The sequence below is a fragment of the Ochotona curzoniae genome, unplaced genomic scaffold (assembly GCF_017591425.1).
Source record: "Ochotona curzoniae isolate NIBS_2020 unplaced genomic scaffold, NIBS_Ocur_1.0 scaffold_4701, whole genome shotgun sequence".
In the NCBI taxonomy this organism is placed as follows: domain Eukaryota; kingdom Metazoa; phylum Chordata; class Mammalia; order Lagomorpha; family Ochotonidae; genus Ochotona; species Ochotona curzoniae.
This window is the reverse complement of record NW_024467122.1, coordinates 67,008,313-67,032,039: the sequence shown is the minus strand read 5'-3', so window position 1 is coordinate 67,032,039 and position 23,727 is coordinate 67,008,313. Positions and strand designations below refer to the sequence as shown.

Here is a 23,727-nt window from a genome sequence, read left to right as displayed (position 1 = left end):
GGAAGCACTCAACAGCTTGTTTGAGTTAGGGATCCACTTAGTTGAGTGCAGACTGAGTGCCCAACTCTATTTTCTGCCTGGGGTGGAGGCATGCAATGAAAACTGTTCAGTGGGACTTACCATATCCTGGCCTAGAGGTGGCAGTGAGTCGAGCTCACCAAGGTCATCCTGAGCCTGCTGGACAGCATGCATGCTTGTGTTGATGGTGCCCATCAGGGCCTGCTGTGCTGAAGTCTGCAAAGGTGGAACACAGGTTACGTGCACTCTCCCAGGACAACCCTGGCCCTCTGCACATGGCACAGCCCAATTCAGCCCTGAGCTTGAGACACAGCAGCCCAGCACTGAGCTCAAAGGGCACCCATACCACCTCCCATTTCAACTCAGGGGCCAGAAATAGACATGGCATTGTATTAATAGTATGCAATAGGAAGGTGATTGCGAGTGGCGTTCTAATCAGACAAGCGTGCACAGCCTAATTAAGCTGCCAGGGAGGCTCAAAAGGGTCTATTTAGAGGGGATGGGAGTTCAGACGGAGTACTGGAACTATCTGGTTCTTGAGCATTAAGGACAAAAGATTTGATGTCCAGGAGTATGTGGGTATTAGTGGGAATGCTTCTGCTAAACATGTAAAGATCCCACCCAAACCAACAGACAGGGAGTTTTGAGCATTCCAAACACTCTTGCTTGAGAGTATAGGATTCCCAAGGCAGTGAGGGGAATTGGACGGGACACACCAGCAGTCCATGACTGTATGGCTGAAGAGTCAGGACTGCTGGTCTATTTCTCAGACTTCCAGAGGGGGGTCTGGGCCAGGCAAGCTTGAGGTTGCAAAGGCAGGGGAGCAGGGCTCAGGCCCTCCAACACAGGGTGCATTGAGAGGTGTTCCATGCTCTTTGCCATAGAGGATTCCTGTGATCTGGAACAGGCTGTGATTGCACAATGAAAAAAGATTGCAAGTCTGAATAGTACAGCATCCAGGCAAGAGATCCTGAGAGCTCCCAAACAAGCTGTCAGCGTGCTAGTATAATACACTGGCACACCCGGGCAGTACACTAGCACATGAATCCCAAGAGCCAGAAGCCTCACCAGTGGTGGCATGTGGCCCCGGTGCATCTGCCCGACCATGACTTGCTGCTGTGGCGAGGGCATGCTGCCAACGTTGAAAGTCTCAGGCCCACTGGAGCCTGAGCGCATCACAGCTGGCAGCGCCACTGAGCCATGCTCTGCCTTCCCAGTCCGGTTAAACTGCTGCTGCAGGATGGTGGACCTGTGGAGAAAGGTGGCCTGGTTACTGCAAGGTGGGCACCCACATAGAGCAAACTGGGGTGAAGTTACAGATGTCACGTGGGTTCATTGCTTCACACCAAGCAGGACACAGAGCACTGGCACTGAGGAACTAGCACAGAATGCTCAGCAGGAGAGCTGCAAGATGAATCCTTTTATGATCACTAGTGCAATTCATTACTCTTAAATACTCTATTTAATAGGTTCATGACATGATGTAATTAGTTCTAAAAAAAAAGAGAGAGAGAGAGAGAAAAGAAAAAGCAGCAGAAATTCTTACAATAATGATGGCCTTGGCTTAAAGGAAGGCTCAGGCTATATGGGTCTTTTACTTGCTAATGTCTATCTAAAAGAACATTCATTCAACGAGCATCTATACCTCACACGAGGTTCTAGTCCAGACATTGGAGACACAGCACATTTAACCTGAGCTTTAAGGGAGACATGGGGAAATGAACTGAAACAAAACCCCCAGAGCTTAGCTCTCCTTCTTTGGACCAGGCCAGGTGCCTCGAACAAGGAGGATGTTGCATTACATTTGGAGTTCTGACCACATGACTGATTTTGGCACCTTTTCCAGATGACTCTAACTAAATGCTAGAAAGACTCTTAGGGGTGTCTAACCAAAAAAATGTAATTCTTTCACTGCTTGATATTTCATGGACTGAATACTAAATGCAAATAACTGTGAAGTGGGGAAGATTCAGGGTGGGACAGCATCAGAAGTGAGGTAGACAAGGCACAAAGGAGATGCTGGAGAGGTTGTGCTGGTGGGAAGGGATCTTTGGTGGGAAGGGGCAAGGGCTTCAGTTTCCAAGCCTTCAAACTATCACAGATCAGGGCAAGGCTGGGCAGCCATCCTAGAGCCCAAAAAAGTGGTACCAGCAGAGAAATGCTAAAATCCGTAGAGGGGTTGACACTAGGGAGGGTAGGTCTGGGGGCTCCATTGAGAAATCAGCAGCATTGCTCAGGGTCTAGCAATAGGGACCACCTTGGACCATTCTTTCTGCTTGCCTTGATAACACTCTGTAGGGATGCTACTGACGGCTGGGTTATATGGGTCTCTGGCAGATCAGAGTTCTAGTACTTGGAACTAATGCTCACTGAGCTGCTCCTATGGAAAGTACAGCACAGTAGGGCCTGCTGGTGTGAACAGCTCACCATCAGAAAGCACTAGCTTACTAATTTCCATCTGGTGGTCACTAACATATCTAACAACACATGGTACCTTACTACGGCAAGTAAGAATTTGCAAGAACTTGAAATGTACCAAGTTCACATCAAGTTCAGCCCCAGCAGGCATACTCACAAGGGGTCAAATGGAAAAGTACCTGCACAGTGATTATGAATAAAGTTCTATTAAGTAGATACAATGTTGTAATCAAGTTCAACACAGTAGAACACAGCAGGAATTTTCTATGTGCACTACAGAAAACAGTACAAGATTTGAATGCAAAGTCTGGCTCTATCCCATCTAAGCAGCTCAATCAGCTTTCATGAGCACTGGTCTCTTTAGTCACAAATGGGAGAAACATAAAGCCTCCTCCCTCTTGCAAATGGAGTTTTCTTTGGAATTAAATAAGCTGGCACATGAGACACACAAAGGAAGACATAGACAAAAGTTATTGTGATTCTCTCAAGAAAAGGGCAGCCCATTACTGAGTTCGAATAAGGATCAGTTATTAGAGGTTATTTAGTTTTAGGAAGTCTGTTTCTTTGACCATAAATGGAGCTAACCTAAGAATGTTCTGGTTTTAAACGATGATGGTAAGGTCAAACACTATGTGCCAGGCATTGTTTTATGGGCTCCCTTAGTAGTAACTCAATCATCAAAACAAGACCCAAAAGGCCTACTATCATCAGCTCCTTTTACTGATGAGTTAAGTTAGGCAGAGGATAACACAGAATCCACATTGCAGCCAAACATCGCTGAATCCGGACTTCTGTTCTAACCACTCCCCTGAGGTTTCAGAGCAAGGAAAGCAAGCACACTTGGGAACGTGCTTCACAGACAACATCTCTCCTCTCCAGGGACTAGATCCTACATTCCTCCCCCTAAAACGGCCTGAATCAAACACAGTCCCGAGGTAAATGATGATTACAACCCAATTCATGAGATTTATATCAACAAGGAGATTCACAAGAGCATTCATGAAGGATAGAGTTTAACACCACACCTTGCTCTTTTCCTCCCCCTGAAATCCTCAGCCACTCTACCAAGACCCTCAAAACACCAATGCTGGTCACTTAGAGAGGTGAGGCTCATCTTGACCATTCAGGACCATCTTCCTCCAGGTCATGGACATGAAAGGACAGGCCCCAGAGCTGTCAGGAGGAAACAGCCCAGGGAGGGAGGAAGCAGTTCTCCAGCTGAGTCAGTACTTACTTTTTGGGGGAAACAGACTCCTCTAACATTGTAGACTCCTCATCGCCGTCCAGTCCAAATCTATCTTTACTTTGTTTCTGGAGATAAAACATGATGCAGGAATGAAAAAAAACTCTTCTTAAGACAATACAAAGACCGTTGCAAATGCAATAGCAAAAAAGAAAAAAAAAAGTTGAAGTGTGCCCCCAATTTTTTGTATTGGATATTTAAAAAGCAATGAGGGGGCCCGGCGTGGTGGCGCAAGTGGTTAAAGGTCCTCGCCTTGCACGCCTGGGATCCCATATGGGCGCCGGTTCTAATCCCGGCAGCCCTGCTTCCCTTCCAGCTCCCTGCCTGTGGCCTGGGAAAGCAGTCGAGGACAGCCCAAAGCTTTGGGAACCTGCACCCGCGTGGGAGACTGGGAAGAGGCTCCTGGCTTCGGATCAGCATAGTATCGGCCCGTTGCGCTCACTTGGGGAGTGAATCATCGGATGGAAGATCTTCCTCTCTGTCTCTCCTCTCTGTATATCTGCCTTTCCAATGAAAAAATAATAAAAATAAATCTTTAAAAAAAAAAAGCAATGAGGGAATCAAATCATAACAATAAAATAGAGAAATACAATATTTACATTCAATATTTAGGTATACAAAGTCTTCTGTGTATTATGGTACAGGTTTTATACATAAAAAGTCAAAATACACCAACATTCTATGAGAATTTGGTTAACGGAAGGGACTAGCCACATCTTACAGCCTTAGGAAATTCTCTTCTTGGGTATCACTGTAACATATAACTGCATTATAGCTGATCAAAAAAAGAACCATTTTTATCCCTCTCCTCTGGGTAGACTAGAAGGGTAACCATGGAGAGGAAGATGTTGTAAGATTAGCTGGGTTCATTCATTACCTAAGCGGTACACCACGGCTCCCTACCCAGCAGTCATCGATACAAATACATGTGGCACCAACATCTGAAATTCACGCAGGATCTTGAAGACCTCTTACAGAAGCCTCCTAAATGTCAAACACCAAATTCAGGTAGCAAGTATTCCAAATACTTTCCTTTTCCCAAATGCATTCACATCCTCTAAAAAGGCTGTAAATGATGTAGTCCAGCTCTTCCAGCTTGCAATGCCAGATACCTTTTTGAGGATGATGTCAATATAGCCAGCAATCAGTTGGGATATCTGCTCTCCCTCGGTAGTCTGCACTGAATAGTAGCTTTCCTGATATTCCCCAAAATCCTGGGGGAAAAAAAAACACCAGGATAAATAAACCACAACAGATATTCTAGTAGTTCTAAAGTCTTAAGAGTTCCAGATCTGCAAAACTGGAACAACTCAATTTCCCTGTTCCTTCCTTCCAAAAATACAATGAAAATTTGTTCATGAAAGGGAAAGGGGTTCTGAGAATGGGAAAGTACATTGGGTAATGGTCTCTGGATATGCGGAACCCTCATGTGGTCAGTACTTGTGTGTGTGTGTTTACATGCCATATTGCCCCTTAAGAGGTAAATCTCCAATAAGAGGTTCCTAAAAAAGCCTGCTTTGTGGCTCAAGAACCAGGAAAGACAGAGTCCAACAGGGATCCTGCTGGGAGTCCCAGCCCTGGGTGTGCTTTCCTGCAGCTGCAAACCAGTGGAGCAGAGAGATGGCTCCACCCAACTGCTCTGCAGGGAGGTGGACCAATTCCTTTGCAGCAGCAGCCACAGAAGGGCTGTCTCTCCACCCCGCAACTGGAGCATAAAGAGACCCAGGTCCAGCAGCTTCTGCCTCTTTCAACAGAAGTCACAGAGCAGCAAGGTTTCAGAACAAGCCCCAGGATCTTCAGAAGCATGACACAATCTGCAATAGTAATGCATGGGCTAGGGAAATGATAAAGCCATTGTAACTAATGACCGTAAAAGCAGGTCACAATACTCCACAATAAAACTAAACAAGACAGGTGCCTGACAAAATAGACTTAAGTAAGATTAAGAGTCTTCTAACATAAATGCAACGGCTGGAGAAATGGAAAAGCCATTGTAACTAATGACCGTAAAAGCAGGTCACAACACACCACAATAAAACTAAGCAAGATAGGTGCCTGACAAAATAGATTTAAGTAAGATCAAGAGTCTCCTAACATAATAACCCAAATGCCTAGGATAAAATTAAATCACTAGTCAGACGAAGAAGCAGAAAGGCCACAAGATGAATGAGAAAAGACAATCAATTAATGCTAATGTTGAAATAAATCAGATACTGGAATTATCTCATAAGGATTTTAAAGCAGCCATTATTACAATGCTTCAGCAGCCAATTACTGATTCTCTTGGAAAAAAGGAAAACAATAGAAGCTTTTAAAATGGAATAGAAGTCATTACTAAGAATCAAGCAGAAATTACAGAACTGAAAAGTACACTAACCAAAGTAGAAAGCTCATGGGACAGACAAAATGGTAGTGAGGTGATGACAGAAGACAGATTCAGTAAACTTGAAATAGATCAAGCCAATCTGAACAATGAAGAAATAATAAGCTAAAAATCAAAAACAGCTTCAGGGATCCAACAAAAACAAAAGATATTTCAATATCGTCACCAGAACAATAGGAGAACCATTGAGCTTAAAAAAAAAAAACACTTTAAAAAAAAAACATCTTCTTAATGAAATCACAGCTGAAAATGTCCCAAAATTGGTAAAAGACATAAACATACAAATTAAAGCTGAGGGAACCACTAATAAATTAACCTTACACAAGAATTTTGAAATTTATAAATAAATAATTTGGAAAATTAAGAAAAATATTAGAAAGGCTGGGTACTAGAGAGAGAATGAGAGAGAACTTCCTTCCACTAGTTCACTCCCCAAGTGGCTCCAACCTCAGGGGTTGAACCAGCATGAAGCCAGAAGTCAAGAGTCATATCTGGGTCATCTTTAACTTGGTCCATCTTACGCTGTTTTCTCCAGTCAATAGTTGGGAGCTGGATCAGAAACAGAGCAGCTGGGACTTGAGCTAGCACATACATGGGCTGCTGGCATTGCAGACACAACCCAGCCAGAATAAAATGACACATTCCCTATAAACGAATGCCAAATTGAAAGAGAGCAAATTTCTCATCTGAAACCAAGGAGGTGAAACCAAAGTGGCATGACATTTTGTAAATTCAAAAAGAACTCTAATTCAAAATGTTGCATTGGGTAAAAACATTCTTCATTGAACGAAGGACAAATAAAAGCATTCTCAGCTGCATGAAAACTAGAAGTTACTGATGATAGACCTAGCCTGAAAGAATGGCTAGCAGAGACTCTTCAAACATAAAGAAAATGATGGGGCCCGGCGCGGTGGCGCAAGTGGTTAAAGGTCCTCGCCTTGCACGCCTGGGATCCCATACAGGCGCCGGTTCTAACCCCAGCAGCCCCGCTTCCCTTCCAGCTCCCTGCCTGTGGCCTGGGAAAGCAGTCGAGGACGGCCCAAAGCTTTGGGAACCTGCACCCGCGTGGGAGACCAGGAAGAGGCTCCTGGCTTCGGATCGGCATAGTATCGGCCCGTTGCGCTCACTTGGGGAGTGAATCATCGGACGGAAGATCTTCCTCTCTGTCTCTCCTCTCTGTATATCCGCCTTTCCAATGAAAAAATAATAAAAATAAATCTATAAAAAAAAAAAAAAGAAAATGATGACCAGAAGACAGGAGCTTTAGGAAAAGCAGAATGGATAAAAACAGATAAACCAAGTGGACAATCCTTTATCTTATTGGCCTTCTTAATAATTTCATAGGTCAGCAGTGAAAGCTGTAACACCAACCCATGTGGTTCTTAGTGTATAGAGAAAAAAAAATTAAACAATTTCATCCTGTCAAAAGATGGGGGAGTTAAAGTTTAGACCTAAACAAAAGTAAGCCTTCCAGGCAAGGCACAAAAGCCTAGTGGCTAAATCCTTGCCTTGAATGTGCTGGAATTCGATATATGGGTGCCAGTTCAGGTCCTGGCTGCTCTATCTCCCTTCCAGCTCTTCACCTTTGGCCTGGAAAAGCAGTAGAAGATGAGCAAAAGCCTTGGGGCCCTGCACCCAAATGGGAGACCCTGACTCATGGCTTCAGATCGGCTCAGCTCTGGCTGTTATGGTCACTTGGGGAGTGAACCTTCAGACATCTTTGTGTCTGTATCTCCTTCTCTCTGTATATCTGCTTTCCAATCAAAAAAAAATTTTTTTAAAGAAAAAAAAAGTAAGCCTTTCATTCTTCATTAAAGGAGTAAAGCATGAAAAGTTGGCTATAATTAATTTCATATATACTATCTAGAATAACCACTAAGGATATCACAACTATTATGTCCAAAAACATAAAGAACAATTAAGATATTCAAAGTAGGGTCCAGCGCTATAGTGTAGTGGTTAAAGTCCTCGCCTTGCATGTGCTGGGATCCCATATGGACACCGGTTCTAATCCTGGCAGCCCTGCTTCCCATCTAGCTCCCTGCTTGTGCCCTGGGAAAGCAGTTGAGGATGGCCCAAAGCCTTGGGACCCTGCACCCACCTGTGTGGGAGACTTGGAAGAGCTCCTGGCTCCTGGCTTCGGATTGGCGCAGCTCCAGGTGTTGCAGCCACTTGGGGAGTGAATCATCGAATGGAAGAACTGCCTCTCTGTCTCTCCTCCTCTCTGTATATCTGACCTTTCCAATAAAAATAAATCTTTAAAAAAGGAAAAAGATATTCAAAGTAACCCACAGGAAAGCAAGAGAAAATGAGACAACACAATGGCCAAGCAGAAAAACAAATAAAAACAATAGACACAAGTCCTAACACATCAATCAGCTTAAATATAACTATTGTATACCAATTGAGGCTAGTACAGTAAGAATTTTTTTAAAAAAGCAACGTGATCCAACCAATTATAGTATCAATAAAAAATGCACTCCAGGGCCCGGCACAACAGCCTATTGGCTTAGGTTCTTGCCTTCCATGTCCCTGGATCCCATATGGGCACCAGTTCTAATTCCAGCAGCCCCACTTCCCATCCAGTTCCCTGCTTGTGGCCTGGGAATTCAGTGGGGGACAGCCCAAAGCCTTGGGACCCTGTACCCACGTCGGAGACCCAGAAGAGGCTCCTGGCTCCTAACTTTGGATCAGCTCAGCTCCAGCCATTGTGGTCACTTGGGGAATGAATCATCAGACGGAAGACCTTCTTTTCTGTCTCTTCTTCGCTCTGTATATCTGACTTTCCAATAAAAATACATCTTTTAAAAAATGCACTCCAAATGCAACAAAATATGTATGCTAAAAGTAAAAGCGAGGAAAAAGATAAACAAGACAAACACTTTCAACAAGCAAGAGTGGTATACAAATATCAGATGAGGCCTTAAGACAAAAAAATATAACAGAATAAAACAAAATTACGTAAATATGGAACAATCTCCATGGAAAAGATATTCTAATTTAAACACAGAACACTGATCATGAATGCTCCCATCCTGGGACATAAAACAAACTAATATATTAAAAGAACTGAAATCAGAATGTGGTCTTCGACAATCAAGGAATTGAACTAAAAATGAGTAACAGAGACAACAGGAAGACCTCCAAATACTTCTGTCCCATCCGTTTGTGCCTTCATTTTCTAGCACTTTCCCAGATTACCATCATCTACCACAAGACACTGCTGTGGCTGTTTCTCTAGTATTTCATCCTTCACTTAAAGGAGGAAGCAGTGGCTTAACTATCATAACACAACGACATGCTTCTATGGCTTTTCTGAGTCTTCTGTTTGAGCAATTATCCATGACTTTCGATAATGGAAGACAAAGATGTAGCTCAGTAAGTATAACCACCCACAGGCCATGCAGACACAGTGGTTACTACCTTAGGAAACAGGTACATGTTTAGACTTCTTCAATTTGCATGGATCTATCAATCAAATTATACCTGTAATTACTTTTCTGAACTCCCTTCCTTACATCTTTTAAAAACATTTTTCCTTTACAAGATGTTGTCTTAGTACAAGCTAACATTTTAAGCATTCATTAGAAACTCAGGTGTTGTAATGAAACTGACAAATTGCAGAACTTTTTGTTTCTCTTCTTGCTCAACTCATCCACAAAACACCTGCCCTACCAAACTTGTAAGTATGGCTACAGATTAGTAAATACAAATACCAAAGTGGGAAGGAAGCATTCAGAGGTCCTAAGGTCAGGAACAAACACCCATTCTCCCTATTTTGCATGACTTTTGCCCTCTTTTAGCGTCATCTTCCCATTTGACCCTGGACACTGTGAAACAGGTATGACCTCCTTCTTTATGCAGGAGGAAATGAATCATCTGAGAGGAAAGGGAACTGGAGCAAGGTGAAAGGGTTGTGACAAATTTACTTATTCCTGATCTGTTCTACCTTTTTCTTGGCCTCATGGGAAACATTCCTTAGCAAGATACCGCAACTGGCAGAAATGTTCACAAGGCTCATTGAGACCAGGAAAACTTTGAGAGCTACAATCTGGTCTTTCTTCTGACCCCAACTGTCCCAGCCAGGGACCTGTGTGGTCCCCTCATGACCTCCAGCAGCCCATACCAGTGTGAAGCTCTTGGGTGAGGCTGCCCAGCGCTTGACCGTGGTGAGGGGCCACTCCTGCAGCACTTCCTTGGTCTTCTCATCCACACGCATCACTGAGTCTTTGGTGATGCCCAGCAGGCGAGGCACCAATTTGTTCTTGCCTTTCATCTTTTCCTGAAATTGAAGACACCAAGAGTCAGTGTTTAATCCTCTGTAATATCCTCTTTGGCTAAGCCATTGGTCATTTTACCATGATCACCTGCGGTCAGCCTGCATACAATGGGCTTCAAAACAAGGCAAGTTGTCAAAAAACTCAGGTGTGAAGGCTGGGTGACTGACAATCAAATAGATGGAAGCTAAAATAGAGATAGATGCCCGGAAAGACTCACGTGGAGCTGCACTTTCCTGGAAGGAGATGATATTCTTGAGAACAGGTTACTCTAGAAACCATGGTGTCAGAGAGCAGGTGTAGGAGTAAAAAGACCCCCAGAAAAAGCAGCGAGGTGAATGCCAGATGCGATCACTCCAAGTAGCTGACTCTTTTTCACAGAACAGGTGCAAGTGGGCATTAATGGAATTTAATTACAGCATTAATTTTGCATTAAGACAAAACCCAGGGCCTGGCACTATAGCCTAGTGATTAAATCCTCGCCTTGCATCCACCGGGATCGCATATATGGATGCAGTTTATGTCTTGGCTGTTCCACTTCTCACCCAGCTCCCTGCTTGTGGCCAGGGAAAGCAGGAGAGGATGGCCCAAAGCCTTGAGACCCTGCACTCGTGTGGGAGACCCAGAAGAAGCTCTTGGCTCCAGGCTTCTGATTGGCTCAGATCTGGCTGTTGCAGTCACGTGGGGAGTAAATTAGCGGATGGAAGAGCTTTCTCTCTGTATCTCCCTCTCTTTTCATATCTGCCTTTCCAATAAAAAATAACATAGCAATTTTTAAAAAAATGATAAAAATTAGTCCTTTCTTTTTAAAGGTCTCTGAGACATATTTCCTCTTGGATTCTTGGTCTGATATTTTTTCTGTATCTAATGGCTTTTAAAAATGCACCTTATGATTGGTTTTAATATTTTAAAAACATTTTATTTTTATGTGAAAGGCATTTTACACAGAGAGGGGGAAGAGGGAGTGAGAGATCTATCTATTGTCTAACTCCCCAGATAGGTATAACAATCAGAGCTGAGTTAATCTGAAGTGGGAGCCAGCTTTTGCTCAGTCTCCCATGTGAATTCAGGTGCCCAACAAATTGTGCCATCCTTCAATACTTTTCTCAGGTCATGAACAGAGAGCCAGAGAGGAAGTGAGGCAGGTAGGACACAAATTGGTTCCTATATGGGATTCTGGTACTATCAGGTAGAGAATTAACTGTATATCACTGTTGTTAATATTTTTAAAGCCAGAGTAATTGTGCCTATTAAAATAATGGGTCCAGGGCCTGGCGTGGTGGCCTAGTGGCTAAAGTCCTGCCTTGCATGCACTGGAATCCCATATGGGCACCAGTTCTAATCCTGGCAGCTCCACTTCCCATCCAGCTCTCTGCTTGTGGCCTGGGAAGCAGTGGAAGACGGGCCAAAGCCCTGGGACCCTGCACCTGCGTGGGAGACCCAGAGGAAGTTCCTGGCTCCTGGCTTTGGACTGGCACAGCACCGGCAGTTGCGGTCACTTGGGGAGTGAATCATCAGACAGAAGATCTTCCTCTATCTCTCCTCCTCTCTGTCTATCTGCCTTTCCAATAAAAATAAATAAACCTTAAAAAAAAAAAGGGTCCATACCTCACAATAATGCCAAAACAAATGCACACCAGATTAGTATCTTAGGATGAACAAACAGTAAATATTGAAACCATAGAGCAAAAGACTGACAGCTTTCACTCAAACTCTACACTCATATAAACTGAGACAGGGCAACGAAACAGGAGCGCCCCTAGAGAGGAAGGAGGAGAAGAAGGAAAAGAAAGAAACCTTATTCTGAAAAAAAAAAAAAAAAGCCAATAACTGGAAAATACAAATAAATAGGCACAGATTCTTATACCGCCTGTGGTACATTTTCATACACAACAAAAAATAACTGAGCATATGAAAATGATTTTAAAATAAATAATAAACAAATATATTAAATACTAGAGGTTTTTAAGAAGTTAAAGCTTAGATTTGGGGAAAATGTGAAGGCAGATCACTGTGGACAGAAGTTGAAATGGCAGTCCTTGTAGAAGATATCTCTATCCAAACTCTTCAGTATATGTCTATTTTTGACACAAGTCATTCTTACAAATTTTTTTTTATTCAAGTGATACAAATTTATACAAAATTAGGCCAGAAGAAGGTCAACCACAGCTTGCCACAGTGAAAAGGCTTGCAGTTACTCAGGTTTTCAGTAATAGAGGACATGGTGCACCAATTATGGGATCGCCAGCTAACATACTAGTCTGTTTCTTTTTTTTTTTTTTAAGATTTATTTTTATTATTTTTTTTTCATTGAAAAGGCGGATATACAGAGAGGAGAGACAGAGAGGAAGATCTTCCGTCTGATGATTCACTCCCCAAGTGAGCGCAACGGGCCGATACTATGCCGATCCGAAGCCAGGAGCCTCTTCCGGGTCTCCCACGCGCGGGTGCAGGTTCCCAAAGCTTTGGGCCGTCCTCGACTGCTTTCCCAGGCCACAGGCAGGGAGCTGGAAGGGAAGCGGGGCTGCCGGGATTAGAACCGGCGCCCATATGGGATCACAGGCGTGCAAGGCGAGGACCTTTAACCACTTGCGCCACCGCGCCGGGCCCTAGTCTGTTTCTTAAGAATCCTATTCTATTGGAATGGCAAGAATGGCAGCAATCCAGAACTGCCGAACTACCAGAACTGCTTGAGCAGGACCCTCAGAGTGCACCTCACATTGGGGATCTGGGATGGGTGGGACGCTGGGTGGGGCTTTTCCCTTTGTTTCTCCCCTGACCCTAGATACAGGGGAAAAATGATATTAGTGTGGAAACAATGGTATTACCCACTTTCACCCTGTAGCCCTTGACCGTTTATATCCTAATCAGCTAAGTAAAATTATTTAAAAAAAATTTAAAAAATCCTATTCTAGGAAAATCAAGGGTTTAGGCAAATCAGTTATTTATAATATAGTACAAAATAGAGTTATATAGACAGACACTTGCCTTTCAACTGGAAAATAATGGTGGCACTGACCATGTCATGTGACTTGTATTCCTTATTTCTAAAGTTTCACTCAATATTGATGCTTTTTGGTGTTATCAGAAAAAAATAGTTTTCAAGTGCTACTTTGTACTAACTACTCAACTGCTGCTCTCAGGTTTATGTACACATACACATATGTGCGTCCCAATACAAAACATGCATATACACACACACAAATTTCCAACACAGAGACTTAACACGGGGCTGCAGCAACCCAGACACTTAACAAACATTATCCATTCATCTCAGGGCATTTCCAAAGAATTGGGACCATCATCGATTTTCATTTTGCAAATGAAAAGACTATTAATTTGCCCAAAGCCAACAGTGGTGAGGGTGGTAAAGCCACAACTTGGACAATAATTTGAGTTGCTACAAGTATCTGTGAGCTTAAAAACAGAATGTCCACACCACAGTCTACCATTGTTTGGTGGAACTACACAGAAAGCAGACCAGCCTGTTCACACTTCCACATTCTCCAGGAGCTACTAGGAGGTTGTGAATGGCTGAGATGAACTGCAATTTCTTTACCTCTTTTTATTTTTTTCCAAAAGAAGATTTATCTATTTATTTGAAAGTCGTTTTAGCGAGAGAGGAAGGGAGACAGAGATCTTCCATCTGCTGGTTCATTCCCCAATTGGATTCAATAGATGGGCTGCTGCAGGAACCTGGAGCTTCCTCTGGGGCTCACACACAGGCACGGGGCCCAAGGAGTCAAACCACCTTATTCTGCTTTCCCAAGTGCATTAGCAGGAAGTTAGGTAGACAGTTAGGACTTGACATGGTGCCCATATGGGATTCTGGCACTGCAGGCAGCAGCTTTACCTGTCAAGCCATGGTGCTGGCCCCTGATTCTTTTTAAATAAAGAAGCCAGTCCCAGAAAGGGTAGAATCAAAGCTTGGCAGGTAATGCCAGTTAACTTGATTTGCCTTCAGGAGCCCTGCAGAGACCCAGGATGAGAGGCTTTGGGAACCCAGCCAAGCCATGCAAGGTTGGTGCAGGCTGAACTGTTGGGATTCAGGAAGAGGATAAGAGGTGGAAGATGGTCTGCAGCTGTTTCCTTCCTGGCTGTTTTCATGAACACTTCTCCCAGTGGAGGAGCTCTGTGGATACTGAAGTGTGAAGGCCTTGATTCTTGTACCTCATCATTTCAACCTGTGGGAGGATGTCATGGAGGGCAGACAGACAATGGACAGTGGAAATTCCATCAGAGGGTCATGGCTGAGGGAAAAGGAGTAGGCAGAACTCGAAACATATTGGAGCTGGCACTAGAGCCCATCAGCAAAAGAGGCAATTATTTTAGCACCTATATGCCAAATGCAGAGCAGCTGGAGAAAGCTAAAATAGCACAGGGCTCAGATCTAGAAAGGTGCAGTAGGGTCTTCTCTGGTACAGGTCTGCCTCAGATCATCGGGGCCAGAGATAGCACAAGGAACACAAGGTCATTAGGCTCCATGTCCCATCCTGTGCCATGGATCTCAGTCCCCAACACATCTCCCCTTTCCAGCCTTCAACTACACATACCAGCATCCTTTCATCTCCAGGAGACAGAAAGCAGGTCACAGCAGGCACCAGTGAAGACCCATGTATCTCACATTCCAACACACAAAAGGGGACTGTAGCTATGACTCCTGCTGGTCACCTGGATGCTGTCCTCCAGATGGGGGTCCCAATTAGGCTGGTTTTGTTTGGAAGCAGCTCATGGAGACGGAAGGAGGCAGGAACCCTTAATGAGCCCAGCCTGTCTTCTTTCAAATGTTGCTCAACCATGCATGTGGGCTCGGCCCTGTGGCCGGCTCTGGTTAAGTCAGATCCTGAGCAGGCTCTTCTCATAGGTGTGCAGACTGACCGATTCTGTCACCATCTGCTCTTCATATCAAAGATTCTGAACTGGGTGTAGGGATGCCATTGGGCTCAGCTTTCAGCTGAAGACACTAAGTTTCAGAAAAGCTAGCCATATCCCTTGTCGTCACAGGAGTTCTTGCTATTCTTGAGTTCAGCTGTGGTCCTAAACCAATCTCATCATGCCAAATGCACACATTATCATAACACAAAGCACAACACTGAATTTGAGGACAGAGAAAATAATGATGAAGGCAGCTATGAGCCTATAAAACTAAATTTTCTCAGAATACTTACAGTGAGTCTCCTGGTTACACAGGATGATGAAGTACTTTAAAATGAATGCTTAAATGCTTAGTCAATTGTAATGTCATTGATTTATTTAAAGTTTCTGATAGAATCCTATGAAAGCATTAACTGTAAAACTGGAAACACTCATTTTTAATTTTCTAAGTGATGAGAACAAATCTTCACAATTCAAAGCTATGTTCAAGTTTGAGGTCTAAGAAATCTGTTACTTACTACTTTCTTTAAAAATCTTAATATCCCTAAGGCACATTGTGTGTGTGTGGTGCCACTCTATATGTGATCTCTTCTTATCATAAAGTCTAAATGGCTCTGGTGACTTCTGTATACTCGTGCATATTAAGGGCTTGATTCATAAGAGTGACATATTTCTTATAAATTTAACCTGCGACTTTACTTTTTAAACAATAAATCTAGACACAAGACAGCTGAATAGTACCCTACAGCCATTTTAAGGTGTAGAGAAGCCGGTTCTGTATATAAACTAAAATTGAAACGTCAATGAGGTAGTCACAGGATGTGGTTAAGAACTTGTAGTTTTTTTTTTAACATATTAGTTACTCAATACCATGTCAATTAATTCCATAATGTTGTAAATTGCTGTTGATGTTGTGTTGGGGCTTTCAATTGATTGGGATGATATTCTGCCAGCTCTACCTTCAGACCAGAGATGGTCTCCCCAAGAAACTGTTGAATCTATCTGAACAGTAAGATGCTGGACTCTATGCTTGGTATATGTTTGCAAAGAAAGAATCTTGACTGAATTTGAGCTATAATACTGTAACAAGGTGGAGGAATCCACCACGGGGGGAGGGCGTGGGGATGGGTTGGGGGAATCCTAGAGCCTATTAAACTGTGTCACATAATGCAATGTAATTAATAAAAAAAAATAAATCTAAAAATGTTGCAGATATTTGTATAATATATATAGGATCTATTTGCTGAAAGATGGAGCTAATGACACATTCACGGATTAAAAGACCCACCATAGCAAAACTTCTTTCCAAATAGATGGATAAATTTAATGAAATTACTATGCAAGTTCCAGTGAAGTTTTCTATATGGAAAATCTTGTACTTGAAAATAGCTAAACCCAATTTGAAAATGAAGAACAAATTGGAAGCAATCTCTCTGCCTAAGGCTTACGAGACTACTAAAGTGATCAGAACAACATGGTACTGGTAAAGGACAAACACGTAGATCAATGGAACAGACCAGAATCTAGAAAGCCACACACATTGCAAAAACCAGCAGATCTATTTTCCACCTCTAATCATCCTACCAACCAGGGATATATCCCACTAAAATGTCTTTGGGGAACACATTTATTTGTTTTGTTATTACATACAGCTTCCTATTATGACCCCAAATCCACTGACCTACATCTAAGACCCAAAATGGGTTTTTGTTTGTTTGTTTGTTTTTGAGCATATCACTAAGACAAACTCTGCATAAATTCAGACAGTATTATGAGAAGATGTGATTTCAAAAGCTTTATTTCACACTTCAGGGATTACAGTAAGAAACTGCAGAAAACAGATGACAACAGATGTCATTATCAGTGAATGCTCTGAAGATCTGTTTCTCAGAGGTGCTGGAACTCATCTGCTACTGGCAGCCTTTCACAATAAGAAATGAAAAGTGATCCTTCCAAAACAAAGACATCTTCCCACGCGCTTGTGGTACCAGTGGGAAGCCAGGATAATGGAGCCTAGTACCCTCCTCTCAAATCGCAACACCCCAGTGAAGGCAGCACAGCAGTTGAAAAGCTGGTCCATGAACCAGAGACCTAAATTCAAGTCATGCTTCTTTCACTGCCGGCCTAGGGCCATGACTGAGACTCTCTGGGTCTCTGCAGGCTCGTTTATAAAAATAGGACATTAGCATCTCTTCCACTGAGTTATTGATACATTAAAATGAGACAGGACGGTCACACGACTATTGACTAAATGACTGTGACTCTTAGTATTGGCAAGGGGAGCCATAACCACGTAGATGGTACTGGTGCCATTCAATAATTCATAACCAGTGTTTCACTCCTACTGAATACCAGACATTCAACTCCTTGTTCTTTTTCCTGAATACAAGGCAATTGTCACGTGCTTTCTTCGCTGGCATAAGTGCAGCATTCTCTGATGTAAAACTGAACTGTTCGGTGACAAAACTAACTAGCACGAAGCGAGGGGCTCTCTGAAGTTTAACAGCTTGGTTCTCCCTCCAAACACAACAGCTTGATCCAGTGTGGGTACATGCAAGAACAACATCTGAGAAGGAACAGCTACATTTCCTCCTTTTGTAATGTCCATAACTGTGAGCAAGGAAACCTCAAGCCTCCCTATTGAGGGCCTCCAACTTCAGTCCTTGGGATCAGCTACCACACAGGTGGTACCCTTCCTGTTTCCTGTGACACAAGAAATGTTACAGCATGGAAGGCTTTCTCCAGAGTCCAGGGCAAAGGGCAGGAGGCCTGGATTCACCTTAACATATATAGATATCAGCAAAACTCAATAGATGGATGATTCAACAGAGAACCTGAGGTCATGGAGGAAGAAACCTAAAGGCAGGGTTCACCAATCAACTAAGGATAACACCCATGGAAGGCCCACGTGGGCTTGCTTAAAGGTTGAACTGCAAAGAGGCATCTCTTTTCTCCCAGAAGGAAGATGAAGAATTCCCATGGAACTGAGTTGAAGGCTGCACAAAAGTCCCTTACAACTTACCTAAAATCACACAAGTTCAAGTACTGTATGTACTATGTGAATTTCTCTGGTGGTCAGCAAGTTCATTTACTTAGTCCAAAGGACTGTTTCTAATATGAACTTTATTTGAAATACAAAGTTAGAAAGAGAAAGAAAAAGAGTAGATATGTGTAAGAGACAGAGACAGAGAGATAGGGAAGGCAAGAGCAAGCACCATCACCTACTGGTTTATGCCCCACATGCCTGCAACAACTGGGTTTCTGCCAGGCTGAAACTGGGAACCAGAACTCCAGCCACGTCTTCTGCCTAAGTATTAGAACCACAAGTGCTTGAGCCAGTCCATGGTGTGCATTAGCGGGAAGCTGGATTGAAAACAGATGTAGTATGCAACACCAGTCCTCTGATACAGGATGCAGGTAACCCAAGTGGGGGACCACTATACACAACCCTGTTCAGAGAACCCTAGGAAGTCATACTGAGTCACAGGTAACAGGGACAGTGACCCAAGCCAAGGCACAGCACAGCTGCCTAGAGGCCTGAGGACAGTTAAGATCGCCCTTCAGCCTGGTAGCCCATGTATGTCCTGCAGTTAAAATCAGATCACTGTGGGCTCAAAGCCACATGTGCCAAGGCTCAAGGTCTACAGATGACAAACTCCACTTAATGCTGTCACAAAAGAAAAAGAGGTGGCAGAGGTAAACCTCCTCCCCAACTCACCTTCACCAGGAAGAAGGAGACACCATATGTCCGGAGAGACCGGGCGAGTTTGACGTACTTGACCTTGGCTTCTATTTCACTCATCTCACCACAGTTCTTATGCTCCTGCAAAAGCAATAGAAGCCAAGGACCTATGATTTGCAACCATGCCAACAGGTGGACTGGTGAGAAGCAGTTACTACTTGTGGCGCACACAGTGGCTATGAGCCATCAGGAGATGGCATCTGTGAATATAATTCCTCTGTGACACTTGCTTCTTGGGACCAGGGAACAAAGCACACAGAAACCTCGACCTCAGATTTTCCATACAGAGATAGCCCCCTTTCAGCCTGTGTACTTCACCATCAAAGGCAGTGACTGAGGCATGCACGCAAGATAGTAGGTACAGTGTTCTTACTGTCATTAGATTTTCCTAGGACCCCACATCCCCAGAGGGTTCAGAGTCAATACTTTAAATGATAGAAAAATCAGCGTCTTGGGAGGAGTGTCCTATCAGGGATCCATTCCAAGGAGGAAGACAGATACATACCGCTACATAGCAGTGACTGGAAACAAACATGACTGATAACACAGAAAACTGACAGTGAGATTTACTCTTACACTTCAAAGAAGGCTTTGAAATCTCGGATTCAGGTAAGTGACAGTCCCATGACAAAACTGTTGACAGGACTTGTTATTGTTATTTTCCTGGTTGCTGAGGATGGACATGTCTTCAATTTTAGAATACTTTGTATTTTCAAAAAGCACTAGCTTCCAAATTCTGGCTTTTAAACCCTGATCTGAAGACAAAGAAGCTACTTTTATAAGTCTTCCCCAGAGCATCTTAACGGTCTACCACCTTGTTTTAACGCAACAGAGAAAATGCCTTTGAAATGAAATGTATGCACATCTTTCTCAGAAGGGCTAAGTAACCTTTAGCAAGAAAGTCTGGATTAAGATAATAAATCTGCCCAAAGTAGAACTGTCAGCTTCTTTCCTCTTGAGTCACTAACCATTTATTACAGAGGAGCACATGCACAACGTACAGAACGATCACGTGTGGGGGTCCCTTGTGCTAATAAATGAGGAGAGGGACTGAGGAGAATAATAAATTGCTGTCCATTTCCAATACCTGAAATATTCTCTTTTCAGCTCCTCTCTGCTTGATGTATTCTTTGGGCAGGAATTCCTTTAGACTGAGAGAGAGAGAAAAAAAAATTTAAAGGTAAGGAATTTATCATGTTCTATGAAGAGAAGCAAAGAGACTGTTAATAAAACTCAGTGAAGTCACTAACTCACATTATATTTTATGGAGCAATTAATAACAGACCACTACATCCTACAATGCATTTAGACAAAGACATGGTAAGACCATTCTTATTAAAAAAAGAAAAGTCAAAGCAACACACTGAAGGAAAAAGAAATTTTGGAATATATTGTGAAATGAAAAAAACAAACAGCACAAGAATATACAGTATGCTTTCTTTGTAAGAAAAGAAAGAAAATAATACAATGTTTTTAAAGTAAAACTTTTTCCCCAGTTTTATTTTTAAAAAGTTCTGTTTAATTTATTTGAAAGGCAGAGTGACAGAAAAAGAGAAATAACAGAGATCTTCCATCTGCCAAACTACCACAATAGCCGAGGTTGGGCCGGTTCAAAGACAGGAGCCTGGAAGTCCATCTGTGTCCTCCCTAAGGTTACAGGGGCTCAATTACCTGAGCTGTTCTCTGCTGCCCTCCCAGACACATCTGCAAGGAGCTGGATCAGAAGCGGCACAGCTGGGCGCTGAAACTACTCCTAACGTGAAATACCTGTGTTGGCATCAGAGGCGGCAGCTTAAGCTGCTGCTCCATAAAAACACTGGCTGCTATACTTGTCACTAGTAAAACATGTTATTCCATGGGAAGAAGGCAAAAAAGACAGACACTAAGTTTTTCTGAACAATGTCTGGATTCGCTTTTACAGTGAAATCACATACACACACATAAAATAAAAAATAGGAATACATAAAATATTAAGCAAATTGGAACAACTGAACTTAACAATACATCATGTTGGGCCCGGCACAATAGTGTAATGGTTAAGGTCCTCGTCTTGAACGTGCCGGGATCCCATATGGACGCTGGTTCTAGTCCTGGCAGCTCCATTTCACATCCAGCTCTCTGCTTGTGACCTAGGAAAGCAGTCGAGGATGGCCCAAAGCCTTGGGACCTTGCACCTGCATGGGAGACCCAGAAAGAAGTTCCTGGCTACTGGCTTCGGATCGGTGTAGTACCGGCCATTGCAGCCACTTGGGGAATGAATTATCGGATGGAAGATCTTCCTCTCTGTCTCTCCTCCTCTTCTGTACATCTGCCTTTCCAATAAAATAAATAAATCTTAAAAATATATATATATCATGTTGACAGTGTAACTCCAAGGAGAAGAATTATTTATGATAATTTTGAGAACCATCATTTGTATTGTCCCTGGTTGAGTATATCTTAAGAATAGAATGATTTCATGGTAAACATATGGATCAGATTTTAAAATTAACATCTTCTCTTCCCTTTCACTATAGCTACACATGGCATGAAATTAAGATATTACATTATATGGAGGTAGGATTTTATATAAATACAATAAACTAAGTGATTATGTTTGGTTTAGAAACAGAAACTTTCAGTGTACAAGAGACAAGTTGAATGAGAAACAAAAAGGCTTTACTAAAAAAATGATATGGTTTTTATTTGAACTGGAAAGCTAGGCCTTGGTACAATGAATTTTCATTTCCTGAAAATATTTTTTGCCTATGCCATGGAAGAGACTAGGAATGAATCAAAGTTGGTGGGAACAACCAGGGCCATGGCCAGGGGTGTTGTAAACACCACTGCTACTAGCAGGAAGCAGAGTTCATAGAGCAATCAGGAACCCAGAGTCACAGAGCAATGACAGCCTGCAGGTCTGAGGCAGGAAACATTCCAGATGGTTCATGAACTTCCTGAATCTTAAATCCCTGCCTGGTTCCAACCACTTCCAACTTACAGCCAATCATGTCTCCTTTGCTTCTCCACCCACAGGCTCTGTCCTGGATGAATCTGAAGCAAATCCCAGCCATCACATGGCTAATTTCATGTGATGGGGTAATTTCAGCATCAGAAAAATAGATGAAAGGAGCAAGTTAAAACAGATACATATAAACATAGATTTTCTAAAGCCTTCGGTCACTCGAGGAAGTTGTCAGGGCACCAAATCGTCCTGAAAACAATAAGCATGCATTTATGCAGACATTTGTTATTTGTTGATGTGGGGAAAAATCACAGCTAATATTTGTAGAAACAATGGTGGAAGAGCAGAATCATCGCATCTTAACTTGATAGAGGAAAGCAAACTTCAAAAGCCACTAAAACCATTAAATAAGTTGATAGAAAACTTTATAACAGATCAATTTGAAAGCAACCAAAGTCACTGGCAATTTTTAATATTAAATAAAAGTAGGATAACAAGACCAGACTGGCCTCCTGACTGATATGACAGCACCACCGAGGAGTATGTTGGACAACAACAAAGACGAATACATTACTGAATTTGTTATAGCCTTTGGTGAATGAGCCAATCGGTCGAAAATCTCTGTTTTTCTCATTTTCTCTCTGTAACTGTGCCTTTCAAATGAAAAATAATAATAATAAATCTTTAAAAACACACTCACAAAAATGAAGTAGAGCAGCGGAGGCTCAAAACCAGTGTTTACATGGGATGTGGGCCTCATGGTTGGTGCTTAACCCACTGAGCCACAGCCCACATCACTGCCTTTAAATTTCCTCCTAAATTGACGGTGTAGAAAATCCAATCAGTTTATTCACACGAAGTATCCTAGCCCTGTATTAAGAGATTAGTAACTGAAGGCCCAGGTTCAAAGTTGAAGGGTTCTGAAAGGTATGTGGCACCTGCTACAACTCTACACACTGAGCAACTTTTGGGATTTTCCCACCAAAAGTCCAAACCAGTCACTGACTGTTTCTGGTGCTTTGCCTACGTAAACAGATTCATTAAATTCTGATAATGGCCCTAGAAGAAAAAAATTCCATTTTATACACTGATAAGGTGAACAATGCCGAGTTGTCGAAGGCCTCAGTCCTCATCTGTGGGATTCAGAAGCTATGCGGTACACCATTGTACATTCCTGGCCCTCGGAAGGATCCTGCAGTTAAACGCCATCACAGGTGAGTAGCTGAGTGTCCCAGCCACACCCAGCCACATCATGAAAACAGGGACCAGGTGATGGAGTGACAATTTTAGAAATGCCAGCAGCTAGCTGAAGCATGGAGAAAGATTTTTACCAATGAACATGCTGGAGGGAGCAGGATCTGGATTTGAATGCTTCACTACAATCTTACTTTTATGGGATAGCTGCTCTCTTGTCACATATATTTAAGATATGATACGGTTTGAAACACAGAGTGAAATAGGCACTAGAGTCAAGCAAGCTGGAATTAGAAGCAAAGCCAGGACTGGAACCCAGGTACTGAGATATGTGATATGGGTATCTTACAGTCTTCAACACGAATCAAATGCATACCCCACAAGGCTCTCCTGCACAGGCTTGGATTCCATTCTGGAGAAAGGAAAAGGTCCTTGTTGCTTAATCGCCTTTGAAAAGTTTCACCTATCAGTGCTATCACGTGACAACTCAGTGCTGGGAAAGAACATGTTCAAACCGCAGCACATAGTGTAAGCTCAGGACCTGTGTTTGAAGACCCATCTCAAGCACATAATAGCTCTGTGATCCTCAAGTAACCCAAGTGACCTTTGATTCAAGGATGGCTGCTGTCTAGG

The 23,727-nt window shown here is 42.8% G+C and overlaps 1 protein-coding gene across 1 annotated transcript in view; it reads right to left on the bottom strand.

The window, feature by feature from the left end:
• TLN2 (talin 2) overlaps positions 1 to 23,727 on the bottom strand; it is a 179,278-nt gene that overhangs the window by 137,681 nt on the left and 17,870 nt on the right. The window contains exons 7-13 of the mRNA XM_040968654.1: positions 20,044 to 20,107; positions 18,933 to 19,037; positions 10,189 to 10,344; positions 4,792 to 4,893; positions 3,671 to 3,747; positions 1,087 to 1,267; positions 121 to 234 (exon numbers count right to left, since the gene is read on the bottom strand). Of these exons, the coding sequence (XP_040824588.1) occupies positions 121 to 234; positions 1,087 to 1,267; positions 3,671 to 3,747; positions 4,792 to 4,893; positions 10,189 to 10,344; positions 18,933 to 19,037; positions 20,044 to 20,107 (799 nt within the window). The remainder of the gene's footprint in view (positions 1 to 120; positions 235 to 1,086; positions 1,268 to 3,670; positions 3,748 to 4,791; positions 4,894 to 10,188; positions 10,345 to 18,932; positions 19,038 to 20,043; positions 20,108 to 23,727) is intronic.